We start from the raw sequence: 20,244 nt of genomic DNA on the forward strand, positions 1-20,244 counted from the left end.
GCATTGTCTCATCTGTCAAAACCAGTGGCGTCCAAAGTCAGGGGCGGGGGCCAGTGGTGGCCTTTGATCAGTGAACTGCAAGTTCCAAAAAGTTGAGCTGCAAAGTGTTGAAGCTAACACTAGTGTTAATCTTATTCATAGTAGCAAGTGTACACAAATGTAGTGTCAAGAACATGTGTATGGAAAAAATTTAGACACCTCTGGTCAAGGTTGGATATAAAAATCTCTCTTTAAGCCTGGTGCATTTTCCTTTTCCGATATGACCAGTGGGTTCAAGTTGTGTAGCCCAGTTTTCGGTTCAGCACTTTCCACTTCACGTTCTTCTTTGTAATCCAAACTGTCTAATCGATTATTCCAAAAATCAGTTTCCCTCTTCCTCTCTGTATCTGTTCTCTCTCCTCCCTGCCCTTAAACATCCCTGTCAGGTCCAGATTAACAATCTATAAATAAAGACGGTCTTGGCATTAAACTGAAAAATGCCTTCAGTCAGCTTGTGTCATAATTGCCTGTATAGAAACATGAACTGACTTGACATAAACAACACCATCACAGAGTCTGTGTGTTATAAAAAAAAAAAAGATGCAAGTATCCACCCATTAAAATGTGGTTTCCAAAAACAAGTATAGAGTTTTATTGGGCATGTTTCTCTTCCTAGTGAGAGACAGGAAGTCTAAACCTGTTATGAATCTTATGCCTGACTCTGTCTAGTGCAGCTCACTCTTCTGACAAGTCATCCACTGCCGAGGCTTTGACATTCTTTCTTCCCATTTCAATTTTGCAAATGCTGCGTCTTTGTTCAAGTGAGTTGCAGGCTCATCAGTCAAAGTGGGGTTTGAGTAAAAATGAAATTTTGGGGAACTGTCTCAAGAGGATGGCTCTTAAACTGTCTCCCCAAATGGTCAAAGTGGGTGCATGTTTCTGTTTTGGCTTGAAACCATATGTGTGATCTGCTTAAGCAGGGATATAAACCCAATGAGGCACAATTATCTTGTGATATTCATGGATGAAAATTAGCTGAGGTGGAAAAATATAGAGTAAAACATGAAAATGTAATTAAGAATAAAATAAAAACTTTAGTCAAGAGATATAAAACATTTTTGTGAAAAATAAAGAGATAGTGGGATATGGTGTTCCGGGTTCAGCAGGGTTCCTCTTACTCCCTATATTCTGAGAATTAAATCCTGGTGAAAACCTTAAAAAGTCTTTCATATATAATACATTTACACTTGCGATATGAACTAAACAAACTTGTCTGTGATTTTGGAAGCCTTAGCCGGCTTGTTTTTTCGACCAGATGAAATAAGAGATTCAATAGCTTCCGAGTGCAAAGCTTCATCCCCATCCCACTGCCGACCCAGGAGACACATCCTTGATAAACCTGTTAGCTTTCCTAATGGGCTGATGGATGAGGGTGTATGCAAGTGTGTGCACAAGCTGTTAAAAGACCGTTTTACTTCTCTAGATCTCTAGAGACTTACCTCCTCTGTCTCAAACAAATTGTTCTACTAGAGCGAATTCAAACTCAACAGACTGTCTTCCGCCACTGTTTTTTTTTTTTTTACGACAGGGGATAAACAAATTTCTCTTTGCTACATCTCCTCAGCATCCGTCCGGCGCTCTCTTGCCGGCAGCAGAGCCGGTATATTGAGGAAGAACACTTCCCTTGCTTTGTTCGCGTGGGTGTACTGAATGAGAGAAAGCAGATGAATGACGAGCAAATCAATTCCCCTCAGACAGACTTCATAAAGCCCTTTGTAATTCTATGCAGATAGGGAGAGCCATGCTGTCAAAGGCAGGAAAGGGACATTACAACAAAAGCAGCTTCAAAACAGAGATTGTTTCTCTCAATTTAGTTCATAAATAAATTTCTTATTAGCAGTGACCATGCGCCAGAGGGGGTAAAAGACAATAATGACTCTTGAAACAGCGAGCATGAGTGGAGGAACAAACCCGTGATTATTATTATAGCTGCATAATTCAATATCCTAATATTCACATAAAACACTCATTACAAGAGTTATATAAGCAATACTTCCTGCTTGGGGACGGATAAGTTCGCCTTTAAATTGATGGACATATAAGCTAAATACTTGTGTCTGAATACTTTTATGTAACAAAAGGGATGAATATAATTGACTGTTCACTGTGCTGGATAGTTATATGACAATACATAATACATGATGCACATGAGGTTACAATTAACTCTGCTTTATTACGTGACATTTTTAATAGAACAGAACATCATCTTCCAGCAGAGCCTTCACCTCCTTAAATGATATGAACACGGACATACAGCCAATAGAAGCATGAAACAAATAGAACACAGATCTCTCGAGGCAGATTCTTCCACTATGCCGTTACTGAGCGAGTGAGCAGGACACAGTTACTTTTGGGTCACTGAACTCAGATGATTCAGACAGAGAATCAATTCACAGCCCAACTGTTGCCGCGGTCCGCCATCCATCTGTCTATAACTAGGGAAATGATTCATGATATGTCATCCTGTGATACCAGTCAGACGCTTCCAACTACAAATCACATTTGCAACATTTGCATTAGGCAGCAAATGATAAAAATCAGCGAGCAAAAGATGTCATTTCTTTCCGATTACATAAATAAACTCATTAACTTGCATAACTCACTACAAAGCAATCTGGTTCCTGTTCATAAGAATTTAAACTTTTCTGTCCATATTTGCTCTTTTCTTCACATAAAAATAGGACAAGCTCTTCCTATTATCACACATGAATGCTGTTCAAATCTCCTTAGGGGAGATTTGGGTGTAAACCTGGTTCCAGTTGAAAAAGCAAAGCTGTGGAAGCAGCGGCCTGAAAATAAAACGTGGTAAGCCTTTTGTGGCACTGGTTTTACGATTGATTTAAATGGACGGTGCAGAGGTCAAGAGATACTTAGGCGGTCATAAAGAGACCAGGATGGTTAAAGGTTACAGCCACGATATTCACTCAACAAGAACACATATAACACTTCACAGGGACCAGTATATGGGCATACTTACAGCACAACAGCCTTTTAATAATATAACTTTAACAATAGCATTCCAATTAACACATTATTGCCTCCACGAAACTCAACTCAACTTTGTTCTCAATGTGTGTTGTCAGGACGTGCTATATAAATATGAATATTATATGGCTGACAAAATAACAGGTGGCTGGATTTGAGTTAAATGTTCTTAAAATGTTGATAATGCTGCACAGAACGAACAATAAATTTTTGGTGGTGAAATGAGCAGCTTGGTGGTCTCTCTGGGCTCAGATCATTAATGGTTCAACAATTTTTCTCATTGCATTCATGGTGATTGCAATTACAATTGTTAACAATGGCATAACTTTCTGTTTATTACTGATGTATTTAATGCATTATTACTTTGTTTTAATAAACATAATCGATCTTTTTACTTTTTTGTGATCACATGAAGCTGTTTCATACACTGAATGACGATCACAAATTTTATCCAAAGGCTGAGACTAAAATGAAAGCTGAAGCCTGAGACCATAATTGAGGGCAAAAAAAAAGGGAACGTTCAAAGTCAGCGAGCAGGCCATATATTGCGACATGCTTCTTTATTTCAGCCATGGTTCGTACCTGTGATGGCGTGATGAGAGAAGGCCTCCACGTAGGTCAGGTAGTTGTGCGGACAATGCTTCTTTAGCCACTTGCAGACATCCTGCTGAGTCCAGAGCACCACTGGTTTTGAGAGGCTGGATAACGTTGGACTGGTGTGGTACACAGTGAAGGCTTCACCTGGATGCAGCTGAGACAATAGTAGTTTGAGTTGCGATAATCTGTAGACATGTTTCCCGCTACCATTGTTATCACATGAGCCTCACCCAAACACACAACAATAATCCTTCAATTTGAAGCTTCAAAACACCCTTTTATTTATTCATTTTCGAGTGAAAATTATCTGGTGTGGCATCTTAATAAAACTTAAAAAAATGGACTTGTCACTGCAACCATATGGTTCTGGTGCTTAAGCCTTTAAAATGACACAGAAATTCTGTCAGTCGCCATTCTCATCACAATCATGGCTCCTCATTATCTCCCAGGCTATTCCACGTACATCTACAGTTAACAGTCACACATTACGCGACTTCCTCAAACTCTTTGTTATGCTTCTCTTGTATGTTTTATATTTAGTCCATTTATTCTCAGTGGCTCGGAGCCAATCTTCCAGACAAAGACGAATTGCTCCTTTTCAACAGAGACAGACAAAGAACAGCAGCCAAATGTTCCGCTCAATCACAAGATGTATTTAATATGCAAAAATGCCATGCACACAAATTCACACGCTCTTGTTGTATATATATATATTTTTTGTTTTCGATTGGCTCCATGTATAAAGACAGGCTTCAACAACTCCATAATGTAATGTACAGTTTAATAGACACGTTGCTATTATTTCGCCAGCTGTTCTGACAAGATCGCCTCCTGTCACTCTCAGATGAGAAGCATCAAGTTCTAGCGGATATTGTTCTGTGCCTAGTAGGTTGGCTTGAAAATAAAAAATGAAAAAACAACATGGCAAACAGATACTTACTTGTGCAGTAACTGCGACATGTTTTAATGATCTTAAGTAAAATTAAAGGACTATAGACGGATGAATAGATTCTGTTTGAGGCGTCACATGTGAGTCATATACTTTCAGTCTTCAGATGCACTCCAGGGTGTACTGGTCTTGTGAAATGGATGCAGATGCACTGTGATTATTTTGGAGTTGTTCTGCTGAATAATCCTGTGACGTTTATTCGGTTGACATCTTGTGAATCGCACCAACACTGACTCACAAGTGTTTCGTCTTTCTTTGTGTCTGCTTCTTCTAAACAGGAAGTTACAGGAACACAGGGTATGTATGCTACTATCCTCCTACACACCGGGTGTTCACTGTATAGCGACATCACAGGCCTTAAATAGAGTGGCATACTGTACAATAAAGATGTGAAAACATGTCGCAACACGTGAAAACGACCACTTGAAAATTCATAATTTGAAAACATTTTCTTTGACAAGAAGATTTAAGCTGATGCAAATATGTGGCGTCATGTGTTCTTGAGTTGTTATGGTTGAACCACAACAGGAAGTTAGTTATTCCTGCAGGCACAGCTCCTGCTGGCACGTAACTGCCACACAGCAGGTGATCTTCCCAGGGAAAAGCGAGGCAAGCTAGTTGCCTTATTTCAGATGACCCACACACAAGATGCAGGACCGCACTTCTTCAGACTCCATAGCGACAACCAAAGGTGAGTGTAGGGCTTACACAAGGGGCTAGCCCTTCCTTCAGTTGGGCAGAGAATGAACTCATAGAACTTGAGTAACATCCAAGTGACAAGCATATCTCTTTTACTCCATAGTAATGCCAATTTGTGGATTTATTTCGACTAATTTCTCCTTTATCCACACAAGGGGTGAGTGTTGGTGAGAACCTCAGGATATCATAATATTGTCATACATTGCAATGTTTTATACAGTTAATAAAATAAAATATTACTCATAATTGAGATGACGGAAAATCAGTTGCATTCCTACATACACTATATTACCAAAAGTATTTGCTCACCTGCCTTGACTCACATATGAACTTAAGTGCCATCCCATTCCTTACCCATAAGGTTGATGTCAGACCACCTTTTGCAGCTATTACAGCTTCAACTCTTCTGGAAGGCTGTCCACAAGGTTGTGGAGTGTGTTTTTGACCATTCTTCCAAAAGTGCATTGGTGAGGTCACACACTGATGTTGGTCGAGGAGGCCTGGTTCTCAGTCCCCGCTTTGCATTGCACTTGGTGATGTATGGCTTGGATGCAGCTGCTCAGCCATGGAAACCCGTTTCATGAAGCTCTCACATGAAGTTTGGAGCTCTGTAGCAATTGTGCAGAATTGTGCAGAAAGTCAGCGACATCTTTGCACTACACGCCTCAGGGGATTAGGACACCTGACTCTGATCATTTGAATTGGTGAGCAAATACTTTTGGTAATATAGTGTACATCCATTTAATTTAAAAACATGATTTAAATTTAACCAAAAAGATTCCTGTTTATTATCTACAGTGATGAACGTCAGCGAAAATTATACTAGAAGTCACGATTAAACCAGTTTCATCCACATGAGTCAGAGTGCCACATCGACCTGGGAACACACTTTCATCAAAGTTAGCAAAATCAGTAAATTCAATTCCAGGGTGAAAAGAGTCATAACGCTCTTAATAGAGGCTATAAACTACACTTATGATCCTCTGATGGATCATTTACCAGATACTGTCTGAGAGGGTGGGTTTTTGACTGGCTTTGCCTCTGATTAGTTTGGAATAATGAACTTGAAGAAACTTAGCCAAGAAAAATAGATCCAAAGGGAGAAGAGAGAGAGAGAGGAAGAATAAAAAAAGGATATAGGGGCTACTCTTTCATGAATAATGGCCTTCATCATCAAGAAACCGAGCAGAAGGGGGCTGCGGCGATAACACCGCGGCCTCCCTCCTCCTGCTTTCCCTCTCCCTTCCGTGCTTCTCTCTCTCTGTTTTATAGCTATTCATCAGAGCGCATCTCCTCCGGCCAGTTCTCCTTCAACCCTGCCCGCTCCTTCTGAGACCTGCTTCTGTCCAGCAGGAGGAGCAGCCTCATTCATTACATCCAGAAGCAGAGATGCAGCGAGGAGCAGAAGTAAAATGAAGCAGGAGAGAAAGAAGCAGAGTAATATTCAAATTTTAAATATCAGATCTCAACTTCTTAATTACGTCTTACATAAGCGCAAACTCAATGAATGACTTGTGAACGTAGTTTCACTTTTCTAAAACTGTACTTTTATATAACAAAATAGGGACACTGTTTCTCACTGGATTTGTGTTCTGCTGTTAAATGCACTGTTGTGTGTCACAAAATATAGCAATTTATCTCATCTCCTTTATCGCTTTCATTTGCCACATTCACCCTGTTAAGTGGCGCCTGACTTTTAAATGTTTATGTGCTATAATCTGAGCAGCGTTCCTGTTGAAGACAACATGCAAGTGTGTGTGAAAACTCAACGTCAGTCAGCTTTCCCGACCTCTGCCCTTGCGTTCCCTCGGGACGTTGGAGGACAAATGGTTGGGGTGGGGTGGACAAAAAAAAAAGCTGGACAGACTGGCGACTTGTCATCAAGTATTCTCTCTTATTCTCTCTAAACCACTCATGATCATCCTTCCATCATCATCATCCTTTTCATGTCCTCCAACAAGACCACCCAGTCCGACACGTCTCTCCTCTCCACGTGACCTCCCTAACTTTGTCTCCATCAGTCTCCACTGTTCTCTCCACCCTTTCCACCCTGCCTGCACTCTCTTCTTCACCTCCCACAACCGCCCGTTTCCTACTGTACTACTCCCCCCTGCTTTCCTATTCTTCCTCATGCCTCCAACATACAGACAGTCAACACTAGATGAAAATTCTGCTGACAAAAACACCCATTTTTCTGCACTCCTAATCTCTCAAGTTTGGTCAACAGCTCCCCTGCATGCTGCTGATTCTGTTCTCCACCAAAGCTTTTGTGTTCCAGCACTGTCAGAAACCAACCACCATTTACTGTAAATGGGTTACAGTCCATCAGATCTTCGATTAACCTTCAAAGGAGTTATTCATCTGTTGGCACAAACACAAGCTCTGAGGGCAGATATTTAGTCGGTGGCAATCCTCTATATTTTCACCTTTGTTTTCTTGGTAAAATGGAAAAAAACTAAATATAAGAACAAGGTCTTAGTTCTCCACCAGCAGTCAAATGGTTTTCCTCCATTTATTTAGACATCTTCCATCCACACTCACACAGTTTTTTGCATGTCCTGACCCCCTTAACCAGAGTCCCCTTTGTTTCTCTATCTGAGAATTCACCACACTGTTGGTGTCAGGTGGAGTTCAGTTATTATGTTAATAATGTGGAACCACAGTGGCATCTTTTTTTCTTACTCATGTGCCAACCATGACAAATTACAAACAATAATACCAGCAGCAGCTTAGGACGGTATATAAGTCGGACTGTGGCAGCCTCCTAAACTAATTCTTTACCTCTGTTCCGTTTCCAGTTAAATGAAAGCGCCTTGCTTTATATCGAGTCAGGAGTCTGAATCTGACTTTTTGCCTTCTATTTCAAAGGAAAATATCAACAAAACGTGTGCTTGTTTAGCTAAACAATTTTTGTATTTTCATGTGAACCACTGAGATACCATTCTGTTTTAACTCCATGAATGTATTTGTTGTTTTTAAATTTTGGCCCCAATTTGGGTTTGACATTACGAGTATAAACCAAACAGAGTTACATTTAAATTGATAATATGAAATAGAATTTCAATAAATGATTTTTTTCAGAGAAAGGTCATTTATCTTGTGCTCACTGGATTTTTAATAGGCCATTTAATGTGTATCTCTGGTGGGAGTTGTCTTAAAAGCAGCAGGACACTGACAGACAGTAGTCTTTAATGTCCGTCATTATCTTCATTGAACAGACAACACCTAACAAATAGAAGCATTTCACTTTAGTGGCTTCCACAGTGGAGCTTATGTGTGCACAGCTTGTGTAATTGAGAATAATCTAATCATCTTTCCTTGGAGACACAAACATCCGTCCACAAACCTCCTTCATACGCTGGATCTCGGAATAACAGAAGCACAAACTAATAACTGCATGCAGATTTGCTCACATCAGAGAGAAGTGGACTGCTCCCTCAATTGTTGAATAATGTATAAAGAGCTATTTTGCCATAAGGAGAAGACTTAGCATGGAGGTTTAATTATCCAGCCACAGCGCAATCACATGGAAACAGCTTCGCACAACTCTTTTATTAGGAGTTCTATAGCTGTTAATGCTGATGCGGCATTCTTTCATGAATTATTGAGTAATCTTGTGAAGCATATGTACATCATAAAGCCACACTGTAGCAAACTTTCCTAAAGGCAGTGGGGAGTCCAAACAAAAGTCCTCCGCAGGGTTATCTGCTCTCTGATGTGAGCGGTTGGAGTTGGAAAAGAGGCTGTTGTGTCATGTGCTGTTTTAGGTCAAATACAGACCCTGTCCAAAAACAGACTTGTTCTCTCTTTGTTTGGCCTCTTTGTTGAGGTGCACAGATGGGATTCATTTTTGTGCAAGAGCAACATGCGGAAGGAGAATGACACTCTGGCTTTTATGCTCTTACAATCATTTATTCTCATTTCCTCACCCAAAAAAATAGAAATCTTTTACAACAAAATGGTTTTGCATGAAACCAAAAAAAGGTGTTTATCAGAATTATTTTTAAAGTTTTGGATCGATTGCCAGTCATGACTCATAATTTTAATCTGTCACCTTTGGGTTATTAATATTACTTTTAATTGCTTATATAAGTAATATATACATAAATATGCAAAAGATACTTATATTATTTGAAATTAAAACCAAAAAAATGTGTATGATTAATTTCACAATTTATTTTTTAAACAAATTAACGCCTAGCTTCCAAAAGGAAAACTTCATAAAGCATGCAATTGAATCACTAAAATAAATCAACTTCCATGTGACTTCCATTTGTTTGGTCTTAGCAATTACTTGCTGTAAACAAACACCAATCCACCTTGCCATAATTCAAAAACTAATGTTCTCTTTCTCTCTTGAATCCTACTTGGGTAAATATGCCATATTGAAGGAAGAGGAAGCTGTTACATCACGAGCAGTGAAGCAGAAGCTCTTGCACTATCTCCAGTTACATAGAGACTTTCTCTGTGGTCACATCTTGAACAATTTCAGGTGCGACCAGACAATGCTCCGTACACGGAAAATCAATTAGTCTGCCTGCTTCCACAGAGATCTGTCTGCTCCTGGCAACCACTGACACTGATGCATTAACCTTCCGTTCCTCTCGCTGATGTTAACAGATCATCCAGCATATTGTGCGCGACATCTTTGTGGAGGAGTGTAGCAAAGAAATCCCTGCTTCATGTCACAGCAATCCTTCTTGAAAGTAAAAGTCTGAGTGGACCAGTGAGTCAAAGAGGTTGTGTTCCTTCACATAAATATTGAGAGCATCTACCTGTTTTTTTCCTTCAGATTTTGAATTACCGGACGCTGATGAGGGATTTTAGTTTGTTCCCTCAGTTTCAAGATTTAGATTCCGGTCAATTAGCAAGATATTATATGATTCAATGACTGGCTACAGTCCAAGCATCCACCTGAGCTTTTGCTCAGGAACAACTCCCCTGCCTGCCCACACTACTCCTCAGTCACATCACACCACTGTTCCTCACAGCCTGGAGCCACCACACTGTTCTCTCTCCTCGCCTCACCCTGCCTCCCATATCCTCTTCAATTAATATTAAGCTTCACGTCTTCACTTTACATCTGCTTCTTTGGTCTGGATTTAGCTCCACCAGGGGCAAGGATTCTGATGTGAGAACAAGGACTACATGTACAGGTTTGGTTGCTCGGTGTGTCTGGAATCATTGGTAGCCATCTCCCACTATGCAGTGGATTAAATGAACGATTCCCTCAAATTGCTTTTAGTTCAAAATTTATGCACACAATACTTTGGATTCTATTCAGTAATTCCAACGGACAAATTTACAGAAGTTCAGAAGACGTTCAAACCCAGTGTTGGTTGCACCATAGCTGCAGACACGCAAGGACGCCAAGACCTGGTTTATGGACCAAACCCAGGACCCCTCCAAGAAGTTACACTGCAGAGTGAAAGGGAATTGAAAATTCCAGCTTCTAGTCAAGGATGTCAGCTGACACGACTTGAAGATAATGTGAGCAAATCTGAACCTGGGGATCTGGTGTCAACAGGAAGTCACAAGATGGCCATAGAACTCTCTTGCAGACCAGTCCATAGAGTTCTGGAACCAGGGGTTAAGTGTGTAGACAGGACAGAGTGTCCGAAAGCAGGATTCTAATCCTGACAGTCAAGAGACAGGCAACCCATCTGCAGACCAGTCCTCGGATTGGAGGTACACTTGGAAGCAGCTTGGGATCGGTGCTTCACTGACAGGCGTAGGGTCCTTGCTCAGGACTTAATTATTTTTAACTCCTGAGCAAAGACAAGATGCTTAAAATCTGAACCTTTTTACGTGCTCATGGAGGCCTGCTATCAAGAGGAACCTCTAGGAGTCTCAAAAGCAGTGTAGCAGACCTGCCTGGGGTTGTGGAACCAGAGGCATGCTTTCCAAGAACGTACTTAGGACAAAGTGTCCTAAAGCAGGATGCAAATCCTGACATCAAGTCCCTGCAGGTCAAGAAATCATGTCTCGAGGTTCCGACCCGGGAATGTGTCACTGGAGGTGGCGTATCGCTGGAACTGTGAGATACAAATGCATGTACAGAACCATGGACTAGATTCTTACTAAACCTTTACCTGAAAAACAACATGTTTTCCCAATATTTCTGAAAGCAATGTCACCTGTCTAAAGGGGGAGGTATGAATGCATGCAATGTCAGGATCAGTTCCTTGCACACCTGATTTAATAGAGCTCAATTTCAAGCAAAATATCTCTCCCACTGAGACATTATCTACCGGCCCAACCCCCTCTTATGACGTGAGCTGGGATTTGTTCCAGCCATCTGTGACCCGGTTAAAGATTAGGGAGAAAAAAGAAAATGCATAGCGAAGCCTGACATCAAATAATAGCTTGAGTCATTAAATAATATCACTTTTATTGCTGTTATTTTGCCTGTTTTTTTATCAATGCTTGTCCAAAAACCCAGTCTAAATGGTTCCTTTGTTTGTTCCAAATAGAATGGCAACGTGGCCACCCAACAGACTGGATTTCGTACCTTGCTTTACCACAGCAGTAGACAAATATTGCTTGCTTCTAAATGTGTGATGCCTCATGGACAACAAACATGAATCTGAAAAAGTTGTAATTAACTCCGTACCTGGATGCCCTCTGTGCCAGGCTGCTGCAGAAGCTTGACAGTGCGCGTGTGCGCTGTCTTCTGTCCACGGCCGTCATGCCAGGTCAGGTTGCTGCCTCCGGAGCGACGCGGCAGCTGGTAGCTCAGCTCCTCAGCTGACATTGTGTGCTCCAGGGAGGCACGACAAAAACTGAAGCTGGATGCCGCTGACAGGAGAGAAAGGAAAACAAACGCGTAAGTCCCCACTGCAACGCTCCCAGATGCTTCCTTGTTCAGTGGGTTTAAAGTGAAGCCCAAAAACCAACAAAATGAATGATTAAAAAGTAGTTTAACAGGCCGCACTCCAGATTACGAGCATTGTGTACTCCCTCACTCGCACAATACAAACAGATGGGTTTGTGCTGCTGTTGTGTTACTCCAGCGTGAGCTGCATTTAAGCGGAGAGCATATTCATAGAGCCACCACACAAGGTTCTGTATCCTGAGTAGATTAGTCCTTGAATATTTAAATCCTACATCATGAATATTTGATATTTAACATCTGCCCTTTCACTTGCGACTCTTCCCTTGCAGGACTGTAACACTCAAAGCAGTGAAGCCGACATGCTGTCACTGTGGGGTCACAGTCGAGCTCCACATTTTTGCTTCTGTATACGAAGAGACATTGTCCATGTATAGTCACAAGATTGGGTTTGTTGTGTCAGATTTATTTCTCGTACAAAGATATGTTGATCATCAGCACCGTGTAGCCTCAAAGAACTATCCACGTGTGTTTTAATTTACTGTCAACTCACAAAGAAGCTGAGTAAAACTAAACCCTCCAAATGAAAGGTGGAGTAAAACAAAGTACATCAACCATGAAATCACAAATTCTTCCACCGCATTCATCGCAGGGTTATTCCAGTGCAGTCTGCATGTCTCCTTAAATTATGAGCAACGGCTCGTGATCCCACTCAAATGAGTCCACATAGTAATTATGCAACACTGCTAAAAACATTACGCATGAACTCTTGCGCCGGCATTCAGATGATTTTTTTTAAGTGACATAAGTGGATTAAATGAATGAGTAAAATATCCTTGCATTTATTGGGATTAATATTAAGTGTTCTATATGATACATGGATTCTTTGGAAGTTAAATATTAAACTGCAAACTATACTTAACATGGAGAATTAAAAGCACAATGCTTAAGGAGCACCTATAATTGAAGTGAGGCGTTTAAAACCATCCTTCAACAGAAATTTCATTTGGAAGTTTTCCACTGAGCGGAGATCCCAAAGCATGTGGCGAGCGTCTCTCATCAGTTTCAAAGGCCACTGTATGAAGACGATGAGAAGGATGAGAAGATCTCCTGACCCTTAACAGCTTCACGAGGGATCAAGATTTCTCCAAGCAAAAAGAGCTTTATTGGGAAAAAAAAACAAGTCTTTGACATTCTCTTTATGGTCTTTGAATCTTTTCCTTCCATACTCTTACCAAAAACTTTGTTTCACACTTTTCAGCAGTTCCCACAGTGATGGACGAATGAAAATGCAGGCAGAAAATGCCAGTCAAAACCACTGAGGTGTGTCTTCTTGCGATCCGTCTTTCCCGCTATCACCCTCCCCGCTTCTTGTATGTTTCTACGTCTAATTTAACTCAGTCTTCCATGTTCTACGTCGTTTTTTTTCTTTCCTGTAGCTGACAGCTCCTGTGCTGCTCAGAGATCTGCTCTTTGTGACATACATGTCAGATTGATTCCAGAGAAGGTATTCTTCAACAATCAAAGCAAAGCTGGGCCTTTTTTTCTGAGCAGCTCTTTGCCGTTTGGCCCGAATTGATGGGGAACCCTTCAACCAGAACCAATTAAATTGCTTTTATATGGCATATTTTGCCCATCAGCGACTAAAAAAAATGAATTATTACACACAAGTTAATGAGCTTGTCATGATTAGTCCCAAAAATCTGCATATTATGTTTCTTATTTTATGACTCTAGCATTTTTTTGTCAAATTTCCTCATCCCCATTTCACTTCTTTTCTCAGATCACTCTTGTACTACCCAAGCAGAGTCACCCTTTTCTGTCTGCGCATGTAGATCAGCCTGGCTTTCGGCCAACCGCTCTTGTCCTATTCATCACCAAGTGACGTTGTATTATCTCACAACGCGCCTGTTCTTGATGGCAATCACCTCCAGCCATGAAACAGAAAATACAAGCGATGATGGAGTGTGAGCTCCGAGGACAGCGATAAATATTTTCTTTTGGAATCTGACTGCAAAGTCGTGATGTCAAACCTGAGACAGTGTTTTGCGTGTCTTTTACATTTACTGGTAATTACATGACCATCAGGAACACTTGTGCTTTGGGTGTTGCAACATTATCATCATTTTAAAAAATTCACTAAATCTGAAGTGGGGCAAAAGGTCACTGTGAAGGTCACGGAATTGTTGCTGTTGTTGCAAACTTTGCCAATATCAAGGGCACATTTTCAGCAGGTGTTTGCCTCTGTGTGTAGGGTAGACAGGTCAAAGGAACCGGGCTCACTCAAGTGGAACATGGCATCACCTGCTCCTGACAGAGCGGCATATCTGCAGGGCTCTGCGGCTGTTAAATCTCCCAGGTATTCCTGTTTTGAAAAGGTAATTAAGCTGTACGGTACAGCAGCCTGGAAGGTCATCCCGAACCAAATCCCCTGGCAGATTACAATGGCATTACCGGACTCTGAAAGAGGAGACCTAAATTAGCCTCTATGGATAAAGTTGTTGCCAAAATGTTGCAACCTTGAAATGTTTTTATGGTCAACGAAACTTGAATCAGCACTTTTTTTCTTTTAAATGGCCACCACTGCCTTCACAGAACGTGCTCCATGTACCTCCCCAAAGCATGCCTGCCTTATCTCAAACTCAGATTCAACAGTACCCCCGGAATGAGCCATGAAATTACTTCATATTGAAAGAGCAGGGGGGTGAAACACAGGATCTGGTTGCGGCTCTAAAAATAAACACAAAACCATGGACTCTCTGATTTTAAGCATGAAGCTCTGCGGTCTACTTTTCCACTGTGACAGGAGAAATTGTATCACAGGCTACGGTTGAGGTTTACCTTTCAAAAGCAATCACTGTCACGGGCGCGAAGCGGATACAGCGGTAAACACTGGACATCCACAATGCTGGCTGATGGAAGATAACACACAGGCCAACGAAATACCAGCCAAAACAGTGTGTGTGTGTGTGTATGAGAATCCAGTGCCAGCACAAGACGCACATCTTTGTAATCACTGTCCGCTTTCATTTGGGTCTAAATTGCTCTGTGAAGGCTGAATCCTGGGGACTGAATTCAAAGCAATTATGGACAGTCTAGCCCAGCGGAAGCATTCGGGTTATTTTGCTGCAGGTCACATTAGAGGTCCATCTGCACAGTAAAAGAACCAAGCTGAGCAAATGAGTTAGAGGAAAATGTGTCAGGAGAGACAGAAGCAAATGGTCAATAGACAGCCAAGTTTGTGACCTGCAACACATATCTAGGAATTGGGAATCACAATCATAGCAACATGGAAAATTGCTTTGGAATTGAAGCTTCCCTGCCTGTGTGCTGTCATGAGTATGATAAAATATTCTGATTCATACAAAAAAAATTAACTGGAGCATGTGTATGTCGTAATGCTACCGCAACATCAATGACAGTCCACAGAATCCAGAATGGTGCTTCCATTTCTTACACTTTTGGCCTTTAAGATAAACGTCACTGTTGCCGATCTCATTATGACCGGTGAGGCAACCTCCAATTTTATTTTATTTTTTGCAAAAATGCAGCAGCTACACGCTAATGTTACCTTCATTGATGTGCTACTTAATATCAGTGGCTAATTTGACTCATACTAAACTACTAGATTGCAGACCAGGCTTTAGCTCAGATTTTTTTCAGTGGGTGTCCTTCCTGCCGGAATATAATAAGCATAAATGCTATGGTATGCAATGCTATGGTGTGCTGTGCTCTGTTATGCAGTGCTATGCTATGCTATGCTATGCTATGCTATGCTATGCTCCATGTTGCTTCACAGAATCCTGACAAATGACGTGCGACCCAGGCAAATCACCGTGGAAGTAAAACAGGAGGAGGTAAAACAAGGCATCGATCTGGCCTAAAAGTAGGGTGTCTCTTGGTGAAATCCAAGTCATTCATTTCCACTTTTGTTTTGCCTTACATTGTCCTACATATATTTCATCAATAGAACTCAATACTTTCTTTTAAGTGTTTGTGCGTATGTAGCAATGAGTTCAACGGGACTGTTGGTGGCAGCCGAATTCTGGAAACTGCACCACAGTGGCTCCTTCTGGAGATGGTTTCGTTTCCACTGCCGTCAAAATAGTTCAATCTACCAGCCAAAAAGAGGCCAATAATTAGTTTAAAATAATGAATCATAATAATAGATGACTTGGTATATTACCAAACTAGTATATTCTGTCCCACAGATTAATCCTCGGTTATTTTAACCAAGATGTTGACAAGACATGCAATATTAAGAGAAGCTTCAGTGTCTCCACTCAGCCAATGTTTTGACACAGGCAGATAGACAGTACTATTGATTAGCCACGAATGCGTCACACACCATGATTTGTTGAAGAAAAACAGACAGACAGTGTCACGGTTTTCGGGGCATGTGAGTCCTCAGACAGAGACCTCTCGCTGTCATATCTACTCAAGCTCTCAGCACGTGTCAGCCAAGAGAAAGGACGACAGCGAGATGCGGACGAGCCGCTTAGTTACAGAGGTCTGAGGCGGTCATGTCCTCTCCAGATGAGGTGATAGAACTCAGGCTAAACTCAAGGAGACACATTTGACAAGCCAAAAAAACACAAAATAGACACGAAAAGTGGCTTCGGAACGGAACATTAATATTAATTGCTTCAGGAAATGGAGTTGCTGATGAGACAAGGAGATCTAGTGACTGTCTGTGTTTTCCACCCATCACAGCCAAACTCGCATACGATGACACATCAGGACAGATTAAATCCCACTGACAATCGATAATCCAGAGTGAATGTCAAAGGGAAAGGGGGAAGGCAGAGGAGACGGATGACTAATGGGATCTGAGATGTGATCAGATTTGATTTGAGATAAGATCAATGTCAAACTCTGCCCGTCCGCATTTCTGCTCCGTGTTGGAGCTCAACACAGCGAATGACCTGGATTTCTTTATTGACACCAGAGAGAGGGATGTTTTATGATTAACATAACTACTGGGATCATTTCAATCCTGGCTCTAAACTCTCTCAATGCACAACAAATATTTAACATTTTTCTGATTTAAATGGCTCGTGATAATTAAAAATAATTGCTAATAAATAAGCTGCTTAGATTCTCTCTGATCTAAGAAAAACATTTCAGTCACAAATTCTACTGAGAACAGGTCATATTGGATGCAACTTAAAAATAATATTTGAAGCAAACTCTGCACCATTCGTTCTAATGAATTGTATTTCAATATTAAAGCTGTAAAATAGAAGCAACAGCACATTATAAGATGGATCAGTATTTTGGAAATTAAGTGTTAGCGCAGATAATCGAGGACATCCACTCGCCGTGTGTTACCACGATCTCGCTTATTAGATTTTGAATTATACCGACAAGTCAGCTAAAGCTAATCAGATGATCGATGAGTGCACACGCCCACTACACTCAGTCTTCACAGGCCATTCACAGATTCATCGGATCCGACCGAATTAGGCTGGGTTGCACTCGCCGATGTATCGAGGCAAAAGAGGAGCTGGAGCGTGAAAATGGGCAAATTACATAAAAAGGTCAAGCAGGCAGAGAACAGCTCAGAGCTTGTTTGAAGACGTGCAATTCACATGACAGAGGTGTCCACAAGCAGGCGTCAGAAAGGTTAAGACAAAGGTACATCCAGACCACTGGGCAATATTTTAAAAGGTCAAAAGTGGGGAGCTTCCGGATCAAGAGCACATTTGAAGCACAGAACCTGTACGATGAAGGTGAATGACTAGGCACGTCTCTGGATAATAATCGATAAGAATGTTCAGAATGATGAACTGTGTTCACATGATTGATGAATAAAAGGTTAGAGATTCCAAATGCTAAAAAGGAATTTTTGTTGTCAGTAAGTTCCAGCACCTGGAGACACTTCAAGATGCGCAATATATATTGGGCCGCACATAACAATGCATTAAGATAGTCATAAAAATGTAAGTCACAGAAATAGATGAAAGAGCTTCAATGATCCACTACAACAGGCAAAGTACTTCACTCAGTGAGCTTAAAAAATGTATAAAATACAGGTCAGGTTCGCAAAATAAAATAAATTGTTACCACATTTCAGTTCACATTTTTACGTTACAAAATTAAATCAAACAGGAACATAGTTCAGAAGTAAAATTAACTGCTCAAACTAAATATTTTGAAGACATATATGTCACAATTTTTGGCCAATTTTATGAGATATCTAAGAAATCAAATTCATATTTGATTTGACATTTGATTGATGTTCAATACATTTTTAACATATGTATTTCATGCTGGTATCTGCTGGTATCATGACCTAACCTTTCTTTTTTTTATTAATATTTATTTACACTGTAAATGCAAGGAAATAATATAGTTTAAAATATCAAATATTCTCAGCAGGAATTAAAGTTAGCCCTTATATCTTGTAGTAGTAGTAGTAATAATAATAATACCTTCTGTGATTCGATTCAAGGTGCTTCGACAGAGACCCATTGAACCCTGATCAAGATCAGTGTGATCAAAAATATCAAAGCAGTTACAGAGGTGGTGTTTACAGAATCACACGTTACCATCCAGAGTGTAAATGGACAGCAGTTCATTGTGTGACCCACATGTGGTGTGTAGATCAATGCACTATAGTGGGCTTGCCGTTCAATACTCTATTGAGCGTCCATATGCTGCGACTGAGCTGCTTTGCTGATGAATTCATGTAAGTGGTTGAGGAGCATTGAGACATATTGGAGTGGAAACAACTAAACAAAAGCATCGCAACCAGTGCACAACAGTAGAATGTAAATACACACACGAACACACCTGGGAAACAAATGAGGCTTCACCCTATAAGTAAAACGTGTGTGCCACTCACTTTGAAGCAGTGATGGACAGCAGGACAGGAAAACAATGACTACAAACTCTTTCTGTTAAACTCCTGAATGCCAGCCAGAACACATATAAGAAGCTTGAAGATCTAAACCAGTTTGAGTATGAGATCCAAGAAGTGGCTTAATCCTCCCCAGAGGAAGGGAAAAAGGTGGAATTTAATTTGCAAAACAGGAAGTCCACAACAACATGGCGTGCGAACGGCATTGTCAACTTGAGGGGAATTGATTTATTGGCTTTTTAGATCATTTAACAATAATGCATTTAAATTGAGACACCATTAAGTTGCTCTAAAAGAAGCAAAGCCTGATCGGCTGAAGTCGAAAGCACGTTTCTCTCGAGAGCGTGTGTCCACACCAGCCCGACGTGTTCCTTTATTTTCCATCCAACAGAGAGATAAATGAGCTGACACCTGTCGTGCACACTCCCGTCATCCTTGTCTCTGCATGTCCAGCACTCCCACCAATCTCGCTGGGTCCTACTTCACGCTGAGCTGATTGTGGGTCTGTCTCTCAAAGCATAATTGTCATATTAACAGCTCCCACTTCCTTAGCGGCGCTTTCCTCGGCGCATTCAGTCAGACAGACGTGCCCATTACCATGGACGCTTACTGAGGATGCACTGTCTGGTGGACAGTTAAGTGAATGCAGAAGAAATTTAAAAGAAAAGAATGAATGCGTGAAAGTCTCCATACCTAAAAATTAACTTAACAATATTAGATTAATAGTGAAAACAATAAAGAGAAACACTGTATCCCCTCTAAAACGGTCCACATTTTGAGGACCATCCAACCTACAACACAATCCTCTCCGACACCTAGGTGGTGTGAGAAGCCCCAGCAAATCAGCCTTGTTTCCCTCACAAAACATGACTCAGTCTTGGCCCTTATTGTGTAATTCGGAGATTTAAAACACATTTGATTTCCTGTGAAAAACAGCAACAGTGAACGTAACACTTCCCGTCACTATTAACATCTTGTTTATGGCCCACCTAACGTGACTTCTAATGATGCCAGATGTTTGGTAGACAGTGAAGTCGAGACTGCTCAGGGCTCTTCGTACACAACCCCCAATTAATCCAGCTTAATATGTGTGTGTGTGTTTGCTTGAAAGCCCTCCACTGCCACATCTAATGTGACTATGTTCTCAGTAATCTTTCTCCAACTCATTGCTGAACCTTCTTTTGAAAGACAGTATGGACATGTGACACACTTTTTTTGTTTTTTTGGCACCGCAATGTATGTTGTGTTGTCTAGCTATTGTTTACAAGGAGAGGCAAGGTT

General features: G+C 41.0%; 1 protein-coding gene across 1 annotated transcript in view; it reads right to left on the reverse strand.

Moving 5' to 3' along the window:
* LOC128750004 (sterile alpha motif domain-containing protein 10-like) overlaps positions 1 to 20,244 on the reverse strand; it is a 32,194-nt gene that overhangs the window by 6,437 nt on the left and 5,513 nt on the right. The window contains exons 2-3 of the mRNA XM_053850080.1: positions 11,883 to 12,067; positions 3,607 to 3,775 (exon numbers count right to left, since the gene is read on the reverse strand). Coding sequence (XP_053706055.1) covers positions 3,607 to 3,775; positions 11,883 to 12,067 — 354 coding nt within the window. The remainder of the gene's footprint in view (positions 1 to 3,606; positions 3,776 to 11,882; positions 12,068 to 20,244) is intronic.

The sequence above is a fragment of the Synchiropus splendidus genome, chromosome 18 (genome assembly GCF_027744825.2).
Source record: "Synchiropus splendidus isolate RoL2022-P1 chromosome 18, RoL_Sspl_1.0, whole genome shotgun sequence".
In the NCBI taxonomy this organism is placed as follows: domain Eukaryota; kingdom Metazoa; phylum Chordata; class Actinopteri; order Syngnathiformes; family Callionymidae; genus Synchiropus; species Synchiropus splendidus.